Below are 20,904 nucleotides of genomic sequence, written 5' to 3'. Positions count from 1 at the left end.
TACTGGAGCGGGAAGTTGTGGCTCTAATGAAGCAATGAATTGAACAGCATTAAGCTGCTTTATCACACTACATTACACACCAGGCACACTTCCAGAACCCACAAGAGCCGTTTATTACCACAGCTTTTTATTGTTAGACATAGAACTGTGATATATAACCCTGTGATTTCCAATTTCACACATGTTTGCATTCAAAGGTAAGATCGTGTTATGACAAAGGGTGTAGAAAGAGCAACGAAAGAGTAGGAAAAGTGTATGTGTTATAGAAGAGCAAATATGTATTTTTATTGTTGAATGTTGAAATTTATTAGGTTTAAGTTAAATGTTAATATTTGCATCTTCCAAAATTTTGACAAATTAATATTATTATTTCAAGTTTTCCCACTGAAATATGACAATTTGTCAAAATAACGAATGTTTTATTTTCAAGTGATTGAAAATTAGGATTGATGGTGAATTATAATAGGGACAGTTCACCAAAAATATATATTCTGTCAACATGTACTCATCTTTTTCTAGTTCTAAACCTGTTTGACTTTGATATTTTGAAAAAAAAGCTGAAAACTTAAAACCTCTGACTTAGTTACAAGTTTTTAGCTTTCTTCAAAGTATCTTCTTTTGTGTTTAACAGAAGAAAAAAACTCATGCAGTTAATTTTAAAGGTGTAGTTCGCACAAAAATGAAGTCTGAAGTTAAACCATTTCCCCTCCAACATCACCTGTGTCTGTGCATTGCGAGTTTTTAGGTGCTTCGTCTGATTGGTCTCTACAGTCAAACTCTCCATCACAAGCCCAGTTCTTCTGCTTCAGGCACTGGCCATTTGCACAGTGGAAATCATTCGGCCCACAGGTAGGATATTCTACATTGTGAAAGACAGACAACATTTAACACACTGTACGATCACTTTGCTGGTACATATGACCAATAATAATTTTAAATAGCACTTTAAAAAAAGGCTACACCACATGCTTACCACACTCGGGCGACTCGTCAGAGCCATCGCGGCAGTCAATGTCATGATCACACATGAAGTTTTTGGGAATACACTGAGAATTCTGACACTGGAACTCAGTGTCGTCACAGGTCTTGTTGAACACTTGAGAGAGAAAACAAAGATTAGCAAAAATGTACATGTGGGGCTATGACACATCAAGCTAATGGTCTGGTGTTGGCAAGTTTTTATTATTCGAGATGCTAGCTGCTAGTTATATCTAACACATCGATATATACACTAGATATCACACACGAACCCTGAGCATGTGTCAATACTGCCGCCATATTTGTACAGTGCTCTCAGGACAAATGTCTTTCAACCACACTAGTCAGGACTAAAGCCAATATGAAGATATTGGACTTTTGCGCTGCGTACAGGTGTAGAAACAGGCAAACAAAGTAAACAAAGCATGAAGGCAGAACATTTCATTGGTGAGATTTTGTTTTTTACGATTTTGTAAGTTACAAAGTTTTGTGCTCAACAAGTTATGCTATTGATGATATTACGGTCACTTACTGCACTGACCATAAGGCAAAGTAGCAGCAACTTGCACTAAATACTAGGCTTATGCTAGTTTTGTTGAATAAAATCAGCAAACAATGTTAATGAAATATGATAAGACGCTGATGCCAGAAACTGGCAACTGAATTAACTTATAAGAGTGGCTGATAACAGAACAGTGCCTGTGCCTCAATGTACACACTCCCCACTCAAATTTTTTTAATATTACAAATATTATATACCATTTAGAATAGAAAGGTGGATGTGCACATTGAGATGCAGGGATATACAGCTGAAGTCAGAATTATTAGCCCCACTGTCATCATGGCAAAGATAAAATAAATGTGTTATTACAACTATTATGTTTAGAAATGTGTTGGAAAAAAAAACTGCTCTCCGTTAAACAGAAATTGGGGGAAAAATAAACAAGGGGGCTAATAATTCTGTCTTCAACTGTAGATAGTTCACACGAGTCGTTCACAATGAAGAGTCATTCACAAACAAACCGCTTCTTCCGTTAGAATTAGAAGTTAACGCAGGAGAGGGGGTGTGTTTCAGGACACTGTTTAGATCAAATTTAACAGGGAGGGTGGATAATACATTTGCGTGCACACAAATGCACACTCTTTGTCAGCAATGCCTGCGCAGTCACTTATCCATCGATATAGAAAAGTGATTTAAATGCTAATTTTTGTAATTTAAAAAAATATTTGCATACTGACCACCGGGAAAACTCCCGATCACAGATATATGCATATATGTTTACATATCCATAGTTCCGATGGCCAGTACTCCACTGCACCTTGGTCCCACATTCATTACAACAGGGTAGGCGACATCTAATGTAAATATCTGTCTCTAACAGTGATTCATTTTTTTTATTATTGTAAAATTACTCATTGTAAAATTTACGCTTAAACGGTTCAATTTTAGCTAATTTGTTTTCAGGTTTTCCAGACAAAATTCAACTTTTGAATTTTTTTTTATCAATTTTTTAACTATTTAAATAAACAATAATTGTTTAGTAAGCGGACTGTTAACATTAACTAATTAAATGTTTGGTTACATATTTGTTTTTTTTTTTGTTTTTTTTCATTTTCTGTTAGCACAAGATTGTGAAAATAGCATATGAAAGAAAAATAAATATTAGTATTTGTTTGACCTTGTTTAAATATGTTTGAAAAATTAATAAAGTACAAAAAAAACCCAGCAATACCAAGAAACCTCCTAAGTACCTCCTCGGGCTGGGCGATTTGGCCTAAAATCAAAATCTCAATTGATTGAACATTTTAACTTGATTATGATGACTGAACAATTATTTAATTTATTTACATAGTTCCCTGATATCTTTTGTACAGTAAATATGCTCACATATTACAAGTGAGAGATTTCTGAATGAAGGGTGCTTATTCATTCATTCATTCATTTTCTTTTCGGCTTAGTCGCTTTATTAAACAAGGGTCGTCACAATGGAATGAACCGCCAACTTGTCCAGCATATTTTTTACGCAGCGGACGTCCTTTCAGCCGCAACCCAACACTGGAAAACACCCATACACTCTTACATTCACATACACTATGGCCAATTTAGCTTACTCAATTCACCTGCATGTATACATGTCTTTGGACAGAGCATTTCGTGAATTTTCTGTAAGCAAATATTTTAGCGTAGATATAAATTTTATTGTAATAGAAAATATGCCATCTCAAGGCACAGCTTCCAATCATTGTCTATGTAGTGCAAACGTGTGATGTGTAATTACATTTTTTGAGAGGTACGCTGGCATGCGACCGAGCAAAGGTTGCACCGGACCATACCCATGATTTTGATGTAGAAGTATAATTCAGCCTTAACAGAGCGGGGTCACGTGACTCCACACACAGTAAGGGAAATAATTGAAAAAATTGACCTGGAACTGACCTTCGATCAATTATAGGTTCTGAATGTCGATTTTGATTATTTTTTGCCCAGCCCTAGTATGTCCCGCCAAAAAAGAAAAACACTGACATTTAATTTACTTCACTTCAGTCATCCATAATTTCTTATTTTTATGACTACATGAAAACAATATGACACGCTTTCTGAGTTACAGCACATTTTGTTAATAACATTTATATTAATTTATATGTCTTCATATACACAAACATAAGTTTACATTTTCCAGTCACTTTTGTCTTTTAAGTTTAGATAGTAAGCCCGTAATCCATTTTGAATGAGGCATATTGTTAACTGTTTATATACTGTACACATGCTAGTTGCCTGCAGTACTTCTGTCAAAAGTGTGGCTTTTTGGTCCAGATTGAGCTGATGAAATGTGACAACACAACTTTTCTCATTGCTCGTGTGTCTTGTTATGCCACAAAACATGTTCCAGAATAAGAGATTCCTTATGTAACTCACCACAGCCAGCCTTAAGCTCCTCATCTCCTCCATCAGGACAGTCTTTATCCCCGTCACACACCCAGCGCTGAAGAATACACACGTGGGAACCCGGACACTGGAAAGAGTCTGGACCGCAAGTCTTTGCCTCTGGAAGTGATACATAAATCAGTGTTACTTGTACATTTCATCATCCAGCCAAACACTGAGATTCAAAATAATCAATACACAGAAAATCTGATTTAGAAGCTGCATCTGTATGAGAGGATGAAGATTTGAAAGTTAAGGTTTTCTGGTTGCTATCTAAGAGGCTGTTCACAATCACATTTAGGTTCTCATTTCTTCAGAAGTTCATTATTTCAAATGAAGATGTGCATCATGCGAGCACAAATGGGGGGTGATATGGTCGCTTTTTCAGGCTTGTTGAAAACATCACAACTTTGTGAAAATGCCATGTGATGAAGCCAATAATAAGAACTATAAAAATGTTCACTACTGTTTGTTTAGACGTCAACTAAACAAAAGATATGGACGTATTTTGTCCTTTTTTAAAGGCAGTTGTCTGCAGATCATAGTGCATGATTTTATGGTTAGCTGCGTTTTATTATTTGCAATAAACTTGTTTTTATCCAAACGGGAGATGCTTTTGTAATGGTCTTTTTATTTTATTTAAAGAAACTAAATGTGTATGTGCACTGTTGGTTCAAGCAAGCATGAAGAGTTTGATCCCAGAAGTTACATTTTCACAGGTTTATTAGCATCAAAGCTCACTAGCAAACAGTGCCAGCATGCACAAACCTCCAGTTCTTCTATACATTTTATAGATCCAGACTATCTCAAAGTAACAGATAATAGAGTAACACCTAGCGCCCCCTTGTGAAAAATCACTTATACAAGAACAATACTGAATTTAAAAGGGACTACCAAAGACCAATTACCACAGATAAGCACAGAACAAAATCAAATACTGCGGTGCTTATTAATTTCTGCCATAAATAAATTGTATCAGAGCTACACCAAGGGTTTGCAGGGCTCGAAATTGCAACAATATTGGTCATATATGTACTCGAAATTTAATCTGTTACCTCATAAATATTTGGAAGCATACAATGCTTCTAGTACGATCTGTTTAGATTTTTTTCTAACAACATGCTGAATCTGTCTTCCCTACCACATAGATCTGTTATTGGTTTAAATTAGCTACCAATTACTCAATGCTTTCTGCTGTCAGATGACAGGGAGCTTTTATGACCGCGGAAAGTGCAAACGGCTGAAGTTTGAGGAAGACACCTTTAAAAGTAGGCTACACAGGTTTGCAAACCCACCGAAAGTTACAAATAATGGCGCTGATGGTATTGATCATGTGGTGAACGTTGATCCGCCAGTCGAGAGCGTGTTTTCATAAAGAGTGCTGAAAGTCTTAGAGTGGATCAGCTGTTTGATGGCCCGAATCTTGATGCAATGCATTCACTGTGTGTTCAGTGCATATGGCCGCTAAATGTAAAATGTAACCATCACTAAAAGAGCTCAACTTTAACAATTTTTTATTGATACTGCGGCTCATGACAAAAAATGGTTGTTTCTATTATTGTTTCTATTATTGTTATCATCAACATCATTAATATTTTATAATTTTTAGACATTCATTATGGAATTATTGCGCAAATATCAAAAAGTCATCACAGCATTAGTTAGATAGTTGTTTCTGATTTTTGGTAGTCCTGATTGATGTTGTTTTCAAATACAATAAATTCGTTATTATACAATTTGCAGTGGCGCTCATTATTTTTTTGTGGGTGCTCCTAAATGTTTCTGAGGCTCCTAAATTTTTTGAAGTTGGGAGCACCGGTGCTATCAAGTAAAAAGGTTGATTTCAAGTGAGAGGCGGTTTCTCGGAGAGCGTGGCTGATGGCTGCCTAGCAATCACAGATTCCACAGGAGTGCAAGCCTGGAGGCAAATTGAAACTGGTGAAGTAAGTGGCGTTCTTGTTTTTTAACATGGTTTTAGACACATTGTGTGTGAATGGCCCCTAACAAAGCTCATAAATGTCAACAGGACTGAGATGGCCAATTAAACGAAAGAAGAGCTTTGTACTGTTTACAGATACCAAACACAGAAAAGAAATACTTCAGCTTTTTATAGAGAAAGAATATGTGTTTAGAGATTGATAATTAATAGTTAACAAATCTTTTGTGAGAGCAATGTAAAATGACCCGAGTAATATCTTGTAATGCTAACTTTTGGACAAATTTCGAAAATGTGAACTGAGTATATTGAAATGCATGCAATTCATGTCATTCTAATGTGGATGTAAACAAGACATGAAAGATTTTCCCATTTTGAATATTCAAAGTATTTTCACATGTATTTGGATTTTCAAACACAAATACTATTTTTTTTTACCTTTCCCCTTTCTTTTTCTTTATATCCTTAGTCCCATTTAAATCCCTCACGCATTTACTTTCTTTAAATAAAATAAAAAGACCATTTACCACCGCATGTCCCATCTTAGATGTGAGAAAAACAAGTTTATTGCAAATAATAAAACGCAGCTAACCATAAAACCATGCAGTGATCACCAGAAAACTGCCTTTACAAAGGGACAAAATATACCCATATCTTTTGTTTTGTTGACGTCAAACGTAGTGTGTCAAACAAACAGTAGTGTAAATTCTTATGTTGTTAACTCGGCACATTAAGCAAGATGCCAACATGGACAGATTGTGTGATCTGCTGTTACCCTCAAAAGCCATGAACAAAGGTAGAAGTGCATTAGATGAAGGTTGATTGATAAACATGGTTTAGGAGAGGTCAGAGTTTTTGTTTGTTGATGAAGATTATAATGTGACTCACTGCATCTGCTGTCCTCATCAGTGCCGTCGCCACAGTCATCAGTGCCGTCACACACCCAGGTTTTGAAGATGCAGCGATTGTTTCCACATTCAAACTGATTGGATGCGCAGAACTGGAAAAACTTTTCTAAAAAAACAAAACAAATGCAAAACATACTGTAAAAAGAGTTTAAATAAGGTCCAATTTTGATCTTGATACATTTTTATTTATGTGAAACTGATCAGGAGGGAACCAGTGCAGTTTCAAAGTGTTAAAATAAATTCTATTCTATCAGCTTACATTTTTACAGCTATTTGCATATTCTGTTTTGGTCATGCATAGGGATGCAACGTTTATGGACTTTGGTTGTACGATTATAGTCTGAGAAGTAATCACGGTTTCACAGTTATCACGATTATTATGCATTAATTTCACACTACTAGTTTAGAAAATCACATGAAAATATCTTTTAAAGAGTTATTTATTGCTGCTTAGTAGGCAGTTAATACAGAACAAAATAATAATAAATAACAAACAATATTCAATTTCTCTTTTTGGACATTTAAACATATGTAATCATTTTACACTGAAAATAAATGATAGAACAATGAATGAATAAATAAATAAATAAATAAATAAATAAAATAAAAAAAAGTTTATGTCTAATTTATATCTAAGCAACATATTAGCCAAGTATTTCTCTTTTAAAGAGAAAAAATGTAGTCAAAGGCTGATGAACCTCTGTCTGAACTTTTGATCAACTATATTACACAATTGTTTGGTATTTTCCTTTTGGATTTTTTTTCTCTTTGGAGTAGGAATGTGCATATATCATCCAAAATATAAAGCTGACCAGTCAGTTCTTGTCAGGTGACTCGCAGTGCATTCAGACAACTAGGTGCGCCTGGAAAGCACGCACATTGTAAATAACGAACTTGCGCGTACTAAAGACGGGATATGTGAACTCCACTTAATTAATAGCCTCAGCCTCAACCATAGTTTAAGTCAGCCTTTAATTCAGTGTGTGTGTGTATTAGCTTCAGTGTACAAGCTCGAAACTTTAAACTAGTGCACAGTTAGCATAACTTTGTTTAGTTGCTCCGTGCAGAAATGCAGTGTTGAGAAGCCTTTATGATTAATTTATCGTGACAAATTAAAGCGCGGTTAATAGTGAAATTGGTTAATCGTTGCATCCCTAGTCATGCGCGTGTATTATAAACAGTTACAGCTGTCAATAAGATGTTAAATAAATAATACATGTTATTATTACATAATTTTATTTTAAAAAATCCATGCATAATAAAAATACATTAAATTGTCCACCTATTAATAACATTTATTCTTATTAAAAAATTTTATCTATGCATAATAATAATACATTTAATTGAACACCTATTATTTTGAAATAAAAAATTACATTTTTCTCAATTCCTAAATATATCTTATAAAATAAAAAAATTCCCTAAAATAATTGCAAGCTTTAAAAAAAACTAAACAAAAAACAAAACAAATAGATAAATAGAAAATATTATATTATATAAATATAATAATTAAATCAATGGGGGGATGGTTAAAAATATATTATAAATGTTTTGTAATTAAAATTTTAAATATTAATATTAAATATTATTAAAATGTTTTATCTTTAAACATTAAAATTAACATTAAAAAGTATTATTTTTTGTAAATTTTGTTATTTTTCTTCTTATTTTTTATTTCATCCATCCATACGGAATAATATTGCTATAACTGTTTTTTTATAATTTGTTACTTTGTTTGTTTTTATTTATTATTTTTTATTATGCTTAATAATTATGTTTAAAATTAACAATATTTATTATTTCTATTTATAATAATAATAATAATCAGCCTTATTATTGCTTTGAGAAACATGCTCATAAAAAGCAAAACGTCCCTGAAATGTAATAAAACGGTTAACTTTAGACACTTTTTTGTGTCTTGAGAATGAGAAACACACCAAAGATAAAGCAAGAAAAGAAAATTTAACAGAAATAAATGTCAATTCAATTCACAAAGTCACAGAATGAGAAAGAGATAGAGAAGAGAGAGAGAGTTCAATTGAAATTGAATTAAGAGGTGTAAATGTTCACTAACCACAGTGAGCTTCATCTGCTCCATCCTCACAATCGTTCTCTTTGTCACAAGTCCAGCTCATGGGAATGCAGCGCCCGCTCGGACACGCAAAGTTGTTCTCTGGACATTTCTGCTTCCTTTTCTCTGCGGGACAGAAAGTGAAAGGTCAATCTCATTACACAACACCACAGGTTTGATCTGCTGTGAGAACGAGGCCGTGTGTCAGCGTGTCTGATGTGTGAAGAGTCTGACCAGGGCAGTTTCGCTCATCTGAGAAGTCTCCGCAGTCATTAGAGCCGTCACAGCGCCAGGACGGGGCGAAGCAGAGGGTAGTGAACTCACAGCGCTCAAACGTCATGCCCTTCACTCCAAGCAGATAGTAACTGGAGCAATCCGTGGGGCCTGAAACAGAATTAAAAAGAAGACTGTAAAGTATTTGTGCGTGTGAAAGTGTAACAGCTTCAGAAATGAAACATAGAAGTCAAAGGATTATCTTTCATACACTGAATTGTGTATATATTGGGTATTTTAGACACTCGAATACGAAAAAGATCAATCAATAAAGCATTTCACTTGAGATATGCAAATTTGATATGCAAATTTCTCACAAATTTCTAAGCATTTCAATACCGATTCAATGACAAATATTTTATATTCATAAAGGCTGATTTATACTTCTGTGTCAAGCGCACGTGTATGCTCCGGCGCAGCCTTTGTGTGGTCGCATAGCCCTTGTCGTGGCCTTCGCCGACGAGCACCTCTCAAAAAAATTTAACTACACAACGAGTGTTAGATATGGTTGCAGCCGGAAGTTTCTGAGAATTATTTATATTATTTATAACATTTCTAAACCCAACCGTCACAGCTACTATATTGATGTGCATATCGCACTTTCGGCCGGCCGCATATCCGATCTAAACTTTACCAAAACCTCACTGCCAGCTAGTGTTTCGGAAATGTTACTACAGAGCAACACAAACAGCACGCAGAAGTACAAAGGCATGTGCTGTGCGTCACGCAGATCACCAGGCTAAACCAGGCTTCAGTCTTATTTTTCTTTTTTAACCATCTGTAACATGCTGCAACTTGCCTTACAAAGCAAACAGTATAATGCAGTCCAGCATCTAAAAGTACACAGAAATTTGTATTGGTGCCGAACAAGAAAACAAGAGGATTTTGCTTTAAATAAATGTTTCGTTTTTATAAACATGTATTATAGTTTTTTTTTTTTTTTTAATTATCAGTTCTTATTCAAAACTGTTATTATTATCACTATTATTTTTTATGTTTTATTTATTTTTTTATTCTTATTATTTTTTATGTCCTAAATACTTTTTACTTTTTATTGTTATTATTAATTTTGTTTATTTTATATATAATATACATGTACTGTTTACTTAATTATTCTACAAATCTATTCTTGTTTTCTCTTCATCATTCATTCATTTTCCATCGGCTTAGTCCCTTATTTATCAGGGGTCCCACAGCGAAGGAAACCCGGGGAGAACACCCTAGCTAACACGAGGAGAACATGCAAACTCCACACAGAAATGCCAACTGGTCCAGCTGGGACTCGAACCAGCGACTGTCTTGCTGTGAGGCGACAGTGCTAACCACTGAGCCGCCCTGTTGTCTCTTTATGTATTGTATAATTGCTTTGGCATTACTGTACAAGTCATGCCAATAAAGCTAATTTGAATTTCAATTAGAGAAGGCTACTGTAACTTCAGTATATACATACATTTGACTGACGTTTTTCAAAATTGTCCTAAGACAAGAATGGCTTCTGTTATATGATTTTACATGTCTATAGCAATGTCAACACGTCAATGTTTGCAATTGTTTGTTTTATTTAGAGCTTCTAGGATCCCATTCACATGATTTCACAATAGAATTAAAAAGTGCTTTTGGGATTGAGAACTTTTTGGATACAAAGTCAGATCTGTTTGGAGTAACACTCACTGCAGTTCATCTCATCACTGGCGTCCTCACAATCCACCACCTGATTACAGCGGCTGGAGTTAGTGATGCAGGAGCCGTCTTTACACTGGAACTCAGCAGCGCTGCACAGAGTCACTGAAGAACACAAAGGCAAACAGTACTTTTTAGTCGGCTGCAAAAAAAAAAAAAGATCTCAGCACTGCATAGAGTATTTCACGCAATCACACTTCTAAATCACTTACTGTTGCATGGCAGCTCATCTGAACCATCTCCACAGTCATCAGTGCCATCACACCAGGAGCTGTGTTTGATACAGCGTCCGTTAATGCAGCGCCGGTAGCCTTTCTTACACATGCGGTTTGCTGCAACCAGAAAATAAGAGTGAATGCTCACCAAATATCATAAAAACGATTTCGTTATTTACAGGGATCATGCTGAAATACTACTATCTCTTCTTCCAGTGAAAGCGGGTCAAGAGCGCAGTTGTATTGTAAAAGTTGAATTCAAAGACCCACCAGGGAAATATCACATCCACATTCATAATGTTAAATAATAAAATACATCAATCATAAAATATGGCTATTTGCCAGTGATAGCATTTGATGCTGATTGGCAAATAGGCATATTTTATTTACATTAAAGAACAATCATGACCTCTTCTGCAAACCCATCTGCGTCCCAATGCAAATTCTAAGAAAATGCTTAAAGCATTATCATTGATATACTGTGAAAATTGTTGTATTCATTTATTTTTTTTTAGCTTAGTCCCTTTATTAATCTGGGGTCGCCACAGCGGAATGAACCGCCAACTTATCCAGCATATGTTTTACGCAGCGGATGCCCTTCCAGCTGCAACCCATCACTGGAAATGTTGTATTATGTAGTTCAGGAAAGTTTACAGCTTATTTATTTTTTGTTTAATGAAGCATGAGTGAACCCTGCTGGCATCATGTCAGTGTCGTTTAACTTCAGTTCTCAGTCTACAACTTTGACCTGTCAAAGAAAGCCTTCTTATGCAGGAAATCCAGTTTATGTAATGCAAAGGGAACATTATTTTAAAGTTTCAGATATGGAATTGCATGTTCATCAAGTTACTATTTAATGTTTCTTATAGAATAACTCCCAACAAAGGAATCTAGCTAGAGGGATGAACCGAACAATATCATCAAATTAGAAAAATCACTTATAAGATTTTCAAAAAGCATTTCTCTCTTGAATTGATTCTGAGCGTAGTTTTTAACAGCAGATGACACTTTATGCTTTAAAAATAGCCATATTCATTACACTTTAACCTAAAAAGATCATTAATAAAGTTTAAAAAGTTTTGAGTGTTCATAGCGAACTGTGTTGACATTAATCTCAAGGTATAAAAGCCAACATTTTTTTTTAACAACAGCTCATTTATTATAAAAATAATCTATTATTATATTGTAATAATCTATCTATTATTTGAGACACAGTGCTGTGAATGCAATGCCAATATTGTAAATTCTAAACAGTACAGATCAGGAAATGTACAAAAAGTACAAATGGACAGTGTTGTTCTTACCACAGTAAGCCTGTTTCTCATCAGACTTGTCTTTGCAGTGGGCCAGAGAGTCACAAGTCAGACTGTAGTCGATACAGTCGCCGTTTCCACATTCAAACTCATCCACACTGTTGCAAGTCGTGTTTTCCGCTGGCACACAGAGAGAAAAACATGTTCATATTATGCTGCTTTCTTTGCAGAAAACTTACAAGGAATATTTATATTTTAGCTACTTAATTTAGCTCTCAGCTACTCACCCACGCAGGTATTATCTCCCAGTAGTTTGCGTTCTCCACGACAGCTGCAATTCACTCGACCCTCAGATGTGATCAGACACAGATCCTGACAGCCTCCGTTATTAGTGAGGCATGGAGAAAACTCACCTACACACACACATACATATTTGTTTCATCATACACATTTTTTGAGTAAAAAAAAATAAATAAAATCAATTATTATTATTTTTATTATTATTTATGTGAAAAAAAGAACAAAAAAAATAAAAATAAATAAATAAAGGTAAAATAAATAAAATTAATAGGTAAATAAAAATAAGTAGATAAATTATAAAAAATAAATGAATAAATAAAAATAAACTAGATAAATTATAGAAAAATTTAAATAAATAAAATAAAATAAATTAAATTAAATTAATAGATAAATAAAAATAAGTAGATAAATTATAAAAAAAATAAATAAATAAAAATAAGATAAAATTAAAATAAATAAAATAAATAAATAAAATTAAGTAGATAAATTATAAAAAATTAATAAATAAAATTAATAGATAAATAAATAAAAGTTGATAAATTATAAAAAAATAAATAAAGTAAAATAAATAAATAAAATTAATAGATAAATAAAAATAAGTAGATAAATTATAAAAAAACTGTAATAAATAAAAATAAGTAGATAAATTATTTAAAAAAATTATAAATAAAGTAAATAAATAAACAAAATCAATATACAAATAAATAAAAATAAGTAGATAAATTATATTTAAAAAAACAAATAAAATTAATAGATAAATATAAAAAGAAGATAAGTTATAAAAAAATAAAATAAATAAATAAATAGATAAAAATTATTTAAAAATTTTAAATAAATAGTTAAATAACTAAAAATAACAGATAAATAAATAAAATTAATAAATAAATATTAATTCACTCTATAAATATTTATTGTGCAAATAAATAAATAAATAAATGACAAGCTAAATAGAATATTTTTAAAATGCTGAAAAAAACAATCCCTAATTATGGAAATCATGATTATTTTCTTTTGACACAATTCTTTTAATGTAAAAATCACTAAACTCACAGCTATTGGTGTCTTTGGCTACAGCGATGATGCCCATTGGCTGTTGAGGAATGTCCGCGCGCAAGACCTTCATGTCTCTACCGTATTTATCAGCTCTGAGCACAGCTCTGCGCACCCAGTCTGTCCAGAAGATATAATCACCATATACAGCCAAACCAAACGGATGAACCGGCTCATTCTTCAACACCACCTGATCACACAGAAACAAGACATGTTCACTTATTCTGCAAACTAATTTAATGAATGCACGATTTCAGCAATGTGTGTTTTTTATGATAATTCAAGCATGTGTTCTGATCTACTGAGAAATCAATGGAGACACATAAAAACAGATCCACTCACAAATCGTCGGCTGCCATCATACTCGCAGCGTTCAATCTTGTCAAATGTGGCATCTGAGAAATAAAGTTTCTCCGCTCGGTGGTCGATGGCCAGGCCGTTCGGGGTGCGGATGTTATTGCCAATGATCACCAGGACATTTGCACCAGAAAGAGACGCCCGCATGATACTGGGAGACTGTTCATTCCAGTTAGTCCAGAACATCAGGCTGATGTGAAGAGAAACCCAGAAAAATGAACAATTTATTATAGAAATAAAAATATTATTAAAGTATTTAACAAATATACATTATTAAATACAAATTAATTTTTATTTAATTACATTTTTAAAATAAATTAAATTTACATGATTAACTATTAAAATATGTTTATGTACAAATAACTTTTGTGGTTTTATGGTATTCGCTTTGAAACAAGATTATAAAGAAATCAATTTATATAGGTTTATTGGTATATGTTTTAAATCTATTTAATTATTTATTTAAAATTTTCCCAATTTATTAATATTAATAACATAACAAAAATGTGCAAAAATAAATTTAAAATATTTTATTAAATATTTTTAATAAAATGAAATAAATAGCAACACTGAAATAACTAACTAAAATTATTAATGATTAATTTAATATTTAAATAATATCACATTAAATATAAATACCAACATATTTATAAATAATGATTAATAATTTGAGAATCACTTTGAGCAAAAAACTAACAAAAAGGTTTGTACCCATTTTAAAAATAAAAATAAAATGTGTAGTTTTATTATACATACAGTAGTGTGGTTAAAATATGACACTGCATCATGGCTAACGTAAACAGAATTTTCATACTCTTGACATTCATCCAAAACGAAGGCTCTGGGATGGTCGTCCCCTGACATAGTAACCACGGTATCTCTGTCGAAAGCACCAGAGCGGCTCTGGTCTACAGTGTGTCGGGTGATGGTGGAGGTGGTGTAGCTGGTCCAGTAAAGAGTGTCCCAGCCTCTGTGATAAGCCAAACCTTCCACTGATCCTACATCTGTGCAAAGAAATGAAGAGAAAAGCACATTTAAAACTCAAATCATATTCAAATACTGGGTACAATTTTCACACTATTCAAATTAATTCATATGCCTGCCCATTAATAGTCAATGAAATCTGTACATTTTTATTAATTTTTGATATTCCATTAGCTGAATATATATATTTATTTATCCCTAACCCTATTTATAAACATTTATACTGAACAGTATAGAATCGCCATCAATATACTTGGGCGTTATAACCCACTCAGACCCAGGTTGAGCGCCCCCTGCTGGTCTCACTAACATCAATTCCGGCAGCAATCTAGCTTTCCCCTGTGGTCTCCCATCCAGGTACTGACCGGAAGCAGCAATGCTTAACTTTAGTGGGTGACCATGATATAGTTTCAGAGAGCTAGCTGCCGGAAATAAAAGTGAAATACATCAAGTATTTTTAAGTCCACCCTGGTGTCCTGTTTACAGTATGCCTATACTCACAAATTGAAGAACAAAGACTTAATGCACATGTAAACTGCATTCTTCTGTGATTTTATTATTATATGCGGCTGTCTGTGTTTGTTTACAGGGGCACATATAAGTGTAGCATACACATTACACTGTTTTAACCCAGTTTTCCTGTTTCCTTCTGGAAACATTCTTAAAACATGTATGAATGCAAAACTTTTTGACTCTCTAAAAGAGAAACAAAAAACAATCATTGTCTTCTGGATGTAGCCTAAGGAACAGCACAAAGACTCCATATTCCTGTTGCTTATTTCTGATTCAGGAACACCACTACCAGTTGCTTCAAATTCTTTTAATCATAACTCTGCCTGATAAACCTGAATTTAGTTAGAACAAACTGATACCTGTATCCCCAATGCTTATAAAAGGTCACTACAGACATAAAAAGTACAGGATTCCAACTTCTCAGAAAGGGACTTTAATCAGGATTAATATCATATATCCCTCATAGTGCAAATGAATTCTATGATAAACACACAACAAGACCAAAGCATTTATTTTAAAACTTCTTCTCCCATCCCAATTGGTGATTTAACCCCATGCTACGTGTGCATGTCGCTTTCAGCGGCCTGTGAGAGAGCCGTTGTTGTGTGTGTTTTGTGGCTTAGTGTCATCCGGTCATTTCATGGATGGGTGCCTGTGCATACAAGACCCTCCCTCTGTGGATCTCTTTAACCACGCTGACTAGTTCTTCCACAAAGAGTCGACTGCCGGATGAGTCTCGGACACAACACTGGGAAGCGATGCAGAGCAATGAGCTTCAGCAAGGGCAGTCGAAAGTCTCAATGACTCAAAGTCAGCAAGTAACAGTCGCTCTTCACTAATTTAATGATCTCACAAGGGGTTTCGCAGCATCTTTTTGCATCACTTTACAACAGCAATTACTCCCTCATAAAACAGGCTGGACACTCAAGCTAGCTGTTGACTTTTGCTAAAAAACCAATAATGATCCTGCAGAACACATCAGTCTTTAGGTCAAAGGAAGAACAACAAGACACTTACGTAACAAGCACTGCCCATTTCATGTGTAAGACGTCATCATAAGAGAAAACGTAATCAAAAGAGAGAACGACCACACATCGTGTTTGGATCTCAAAGAGGATCACTTTGGTGTTTGTCGATTCGCCTAGTACTTACTGATCTTTATCTGAGAAATCTCGCATTCGGACACACTACGAAGAGCAGTCTTGCGTTCTTTGCGGAAGGATGACAAAGGAATTGGAGTGAATCTGAAGAGTCATCCAATTGATCATAAGAGGAATGTTGCAGCGGGCACTTAGATTCAAGTAGAATTGACTGTGTGTAATGTGGTCATCATTGACCGATCCAGAGAATAGTGTTATGAAGGGTTGCCTGGTTTCACTCAATACAAGTCAGCGACAATCATGGAAGATCATAAGGTAAGCACCCACCATCATATTAAATTAAATGTTAAGAGTAATAGTTGATGAACAGAAAAATACATCTTCAAATTTACAAAACTATGAATTACAAATGATTATGAGAATGCATAAGGGTTTAAAATACAATTGAAGTATACAGTTGAAGTCTGAATTTTTAGGCCCTCTTTGAATTTTTTTCTTTTCTTTTTAAAATATTTCCCAAATGATGTTTAACAGAGCAAGGAAATTTTCACAGTATGTCTGATAATATTTTTTCTTCTGGAGTAAGTCTTATTTGTTTTATTTCGGCTAGAATAAAAGCAGTTTTTAATTTTTCAAAGAGTATTTTAAGGTCAATTTAATTAGCCCCTTTTAGCTATATATATTTTTTTCCGATAGTCTACAGAACAAACCATCGTTAAACAGTAACTTGTCTAATTACCATAAGCTGCCTAATTAACCTAGTTAAGCCTTTAACTGTCACTTTAAGCTGTATAGAAGTGTCTTGAAAAATATCTAGTCAAATATTATTTACTGTCATTAAAGATAAATTAAATCAGTTATTAGAAATGAGTTAGTAAAACTATTACGTTTAGAAATAAGTTGAAAAAAAAATCTCTCCATTAAACAGAAATTGGGAAAAAAAATAAACAAGGGGGCATATAATTCTGACTTCAACTGGATATGCACAGTATGTGTGTATGTTTACTGTATATAATTTAATATAAATTAAATTTGAGTCAACATTTGATTTAATCAACATTTAATTCTAGTATTTGATTTCTGGTATATTTCTAGAAGTCATTTGTAGTAACAGAATATTAGAATTTTTTCTACTTATGATTGAGTGTGCGAGCTGCATTAGCTTTAGGATGCGCCTTTGTATGATTAAAATCTTCTTGTTTTTAAAAAAGGTTTCAATTTAAAACTCTGAATTTTTCATGTGCAAAAGCATTAACATACATTCTCAACTTTCCAGGAGGACACGTCCCTAATTGCTAATGCTAAACACTAACAACCACCCTGGAAACAGCCTCTTGAAGTAAACACTCCAATCATGCTCTGGAAGTTATTAACGCTCAAAAGGGGCTAATTACTGGCCTGAAGCAGACAGCACTCTTCATTCTGATCAGTCAGAGTTGAACTCTAAACGAATCACACTTTAGGGTGCAGTATGAATATTAGTCATGACTCTGGGACTATGAGGTGGGAACTGACACAGGTTTTGGCCCCAACGTTGGACGCAGTGGTCATAGTGATCGGGCTTGTAGGTCACTCACTGGTCATCTATATCCTGACGGGACGGAGGAGGAAAAACAGATTTCAGTCTCATCAAGGCACAGACACATTACTTTTAGCCTTGAGTGCTTCAGATCTCCTTCTGCTCATTGGTCTGCCCTTTCACACCGCTGCTATAGCCCTAGGCTACTGGCCATTTGGCAGCAACCTATGCAAATTCATCAGCTTCCTGGGCATTGCCTGTAACTCTGCCAGTGTATTTACTTTAGCTGCATTAGCAGTGACACGCTACCTGATTGTAGTGTACCCTACATGGACATATCGTTTCCGAATGGGTCGTTGTCTACGGGCTATTGTTATTCTCATATGGGTCCCAGCGGTGGCCCTTGCAGCACCTCAATTCGCTTTCCGCCAATTGAGAACTGTGCCGATCAGAACTGTGCCCATCCATTGCTTTGCCTTCCTATCAGACCTCAGCCAGCTGGTCTACAGTGCCATTCTGTTCCTGTTTGGCTTTACTTTGCCTCTGATTATCATTATCGTCATGTATACCAAACTCTACATCTTCCTACGCAAAACACGCCTACAAGGAAGCGCACCACAACTGGAGCGCTATCAGAACCAGGTGACCAAGACATCTGTCCTGTTGGTGTTAGTTTTCACCATCTGCTGGCTGCCAGCTTATGCGCTCATGTTCTTGCTTATTGGTAACAGCAGTAGCAATTCATTTCACAATTTCGCTATAATCGCCAGACTGCTAGCGACCTCATCGGTTGTAGCCAATCCTGTGTTGTATGCTTTTATGTCAAATAAATTTCGCAGAGAGTTGTTGTCTTTGGGACGGGTGTGCTGTAAAGGGTGTGGGTGCGTTATGTGTCCAGGAGGAGCAATTGTGCAGCCCTTTAACCCTGTGGAGTTGGAAACCCCTCCACAACCCTGAGGATAAAGTCCCGGAGCATCCACGCAGAAGCATTATATGTGCTTTAGTTATAAATGGCAAAATCAGTAATGGGACTAATGATGCATGGAGATAAAGACAATAAATATCAGGCTTTTGTTTGAACTGTATTGATTTGCGCTGCCATGAATAGAAGCCTGAATCATATGGGAACACATCAATGATATTATGCAATGATAGGTCATTGTGGAACTATCATTCACTCCTAAAAATTGTTCTTTAGTTAACGTGAAATGCCCATGCCAAAATTCTGCTGAATTAATGCAGCTTTATTTCTTTACTTCTTTACTCTATTGTCATAATAAGGCATGTCTGGAAGCAAATGTTAAGAGCAGGAGTGTCCAAACTGGTGTTCTGGAGAGTTTAATTTTAACCCTAATTAAACACACCTAATCAAGCTCTCACTAGATGTACTGAAAACTTCCTGGCAGGTGTGTTGAAGCAAGTTGCAGCTAAACTCAGCAGGACACCAGCTCTCCAGGATTGAGTTTGGACACCCCTGGTCTAGAACAAAAGCAAAATTTATTTTAAATATAGATGGTCAATGCTTTTGTCAGTGTGCCCACCACCATTTCCAATAATCAATAAAACAAAATGCTGATATTATTAAATGGCTCTTTTGAATATTTGATTCTTGGTTTTGAATGATCAATCTCTGATATTTAGAAATAATGGCACAAAGATAAGACCACTTGAAAAAGAAAAATAGTCTGTTTTTTATGGATTTTCTTTAATTATTAGGTATGGGTTTGAGTAAAATGTTGTTCTATAAACGTTTAAAAAACGTTTCTTTCAAATTTCAGAAAAAAAATTGTCATTTAGAGCATTTTTCCTCAGAAAAGATTTTTTTTTATTTGTTGTGACTGAAAAAACAAGTTTAGTCCATCAAATGTTGATTTCGTAACTCTTTTGAAGTTAAAATATAGGTATTAGCTGTCTACAAAACTATTCAAACATCTAAAGCATATTTTTTGTCATGTTATGCATATATATATATATATATATATATATATATATATATATATATATATATATATATATATATATATATATATATATTCTAAGTGATAATGTTTTTAATTTAAAGAGGCTATATGTACAGCAAGTGTTTTTCAACCCTTAAGGGTACATTTACAGCATTGATGATGAAATATAACTAAACTATAATCAGTTAATTTATTTGTTCAAGTGTAAAATCTCGCCAGGAGCAGCAGGCGACTGCTGAAACTCCATTGAATATACTGTGGTAAAATAAATTTCCATATTTTAAAGACATGGCCTGGAACAATGTAATTTCATGCAGTGCTCGTTGTCCGGTGCATTTTTTATCATATCTCAATCAGGCAGTGAAGATCATCAATTTTTAAAGAAACTAGATCTTAAACATTGCTATTTTATAATGGCATGACAGTTCGACGGAAGCGTTTGAGCAGGCTTACTGAAAATTAAAAGTCCCTGTGCATCCACCCAATTGGGAAGAAATTTCATGAGTAGTTTGCAAGAAAAATTAAATAAAATTACATATTTCTCAAACATATTATATAAACATCTATAAACTATAATCTAGAATTTTAAAGTGGTCTCCTATTTTGCATTAAAAATGTTTAAACTCAATAACTATGTTTTCATCTAGAACATTAATATTGTGAAATATTACATACATACATTTTCTGGAACATTTTTAGGATTTACTGATCAATATAAAGTTCCAATAATAAAAATTCACGGTTAATTTTGATGCAGTTTAATGCATTCTAACATTCTGAATAAAAGTTTGAAGTACTTTTTTATGTGAACATTATTTCTATCTAGGTGAAACCTCTGGGTTATGAAGGCAAAGAGGAAAAGGAATTTAAAATGGGATAT

The 20,904-nt window shown here is 34.1% G+C and overlaps 1 protein-coding gene across 1 annotated transcript in view; it reads right to left on the bottom strand.

The window, feature by feature from the left end:
* lrp1ab (low density lipoprotein receptor-related protein 1Ab) overlaps positions 1-20,904 on the bottom strand; it is a 146,084-nt gene that overhangs the window by 41,991 nt on the left and 83,189 nt on the right. The window contains exons 40-52 of the mRNA XM_056449612.1: positions 14,762-14,951; positions 13,933-14,137; positions 13,591-13,780; positions 12,528-12,653; positions 12,292-12,420; positions 10,985-11,104; positions 10,764-10,877; positions 9,054-9,203; positions 8,823-8,945; positions 6,729-6,854; positions 3,896-4,024; positions 974-1,096; positions 719-859 (exon numbers count right to left, since the gene is read on the bottom strand). Of these exons, the coding sequence (XP_056305587.1) occupies positions 719-859; positions 974-1,096; positions 3,896-4,024; positions 6,729-6,854; positions 8,823-8,945; positions 9,054-9,203; positions 10,764-10,877; positions 10,985-11,104; positions 12,292-12,420; positions 12,528-12,653; positions 13,591-13,780; positions 13,933-14,137; positions 14,762-14,951 (1,866 nt within the window). The remainder of the gene's footprint in view (positions 1-718; positions 860-973; positions 1,097-3,895; positions 4,025-6,728; positions 6,855-8,822; positions 8,946-9,053; positions 9,204-10,763; positions 10,878-10,984; positions 11,105-12,291; positions 12,421-12,527; positions 12,654-13,590; positions 13,781-13,932; positions 14,138-14,761; positions 14,952-20,904) is intronic.

The sequence above is a fragment of the Danio aesculapii genome, chromosome 23, assembly GCF_903798145.1.
Source record: "Danio aesculapii chromosome 23, fDanAes4.1, whole genome shotgun sequence".
In the NCBI taxonomy this organism is placed as follows: Eukaryota; Metazoa; Chordata; class Actinopteri; order Cypriniformes; family Danionidae; genus Danio; species Danio aesculapii.
Note: the sequence above shows the minus strand (reverse complement) of the source record. Positions and strands in the feature narration are given on the sequence as shown.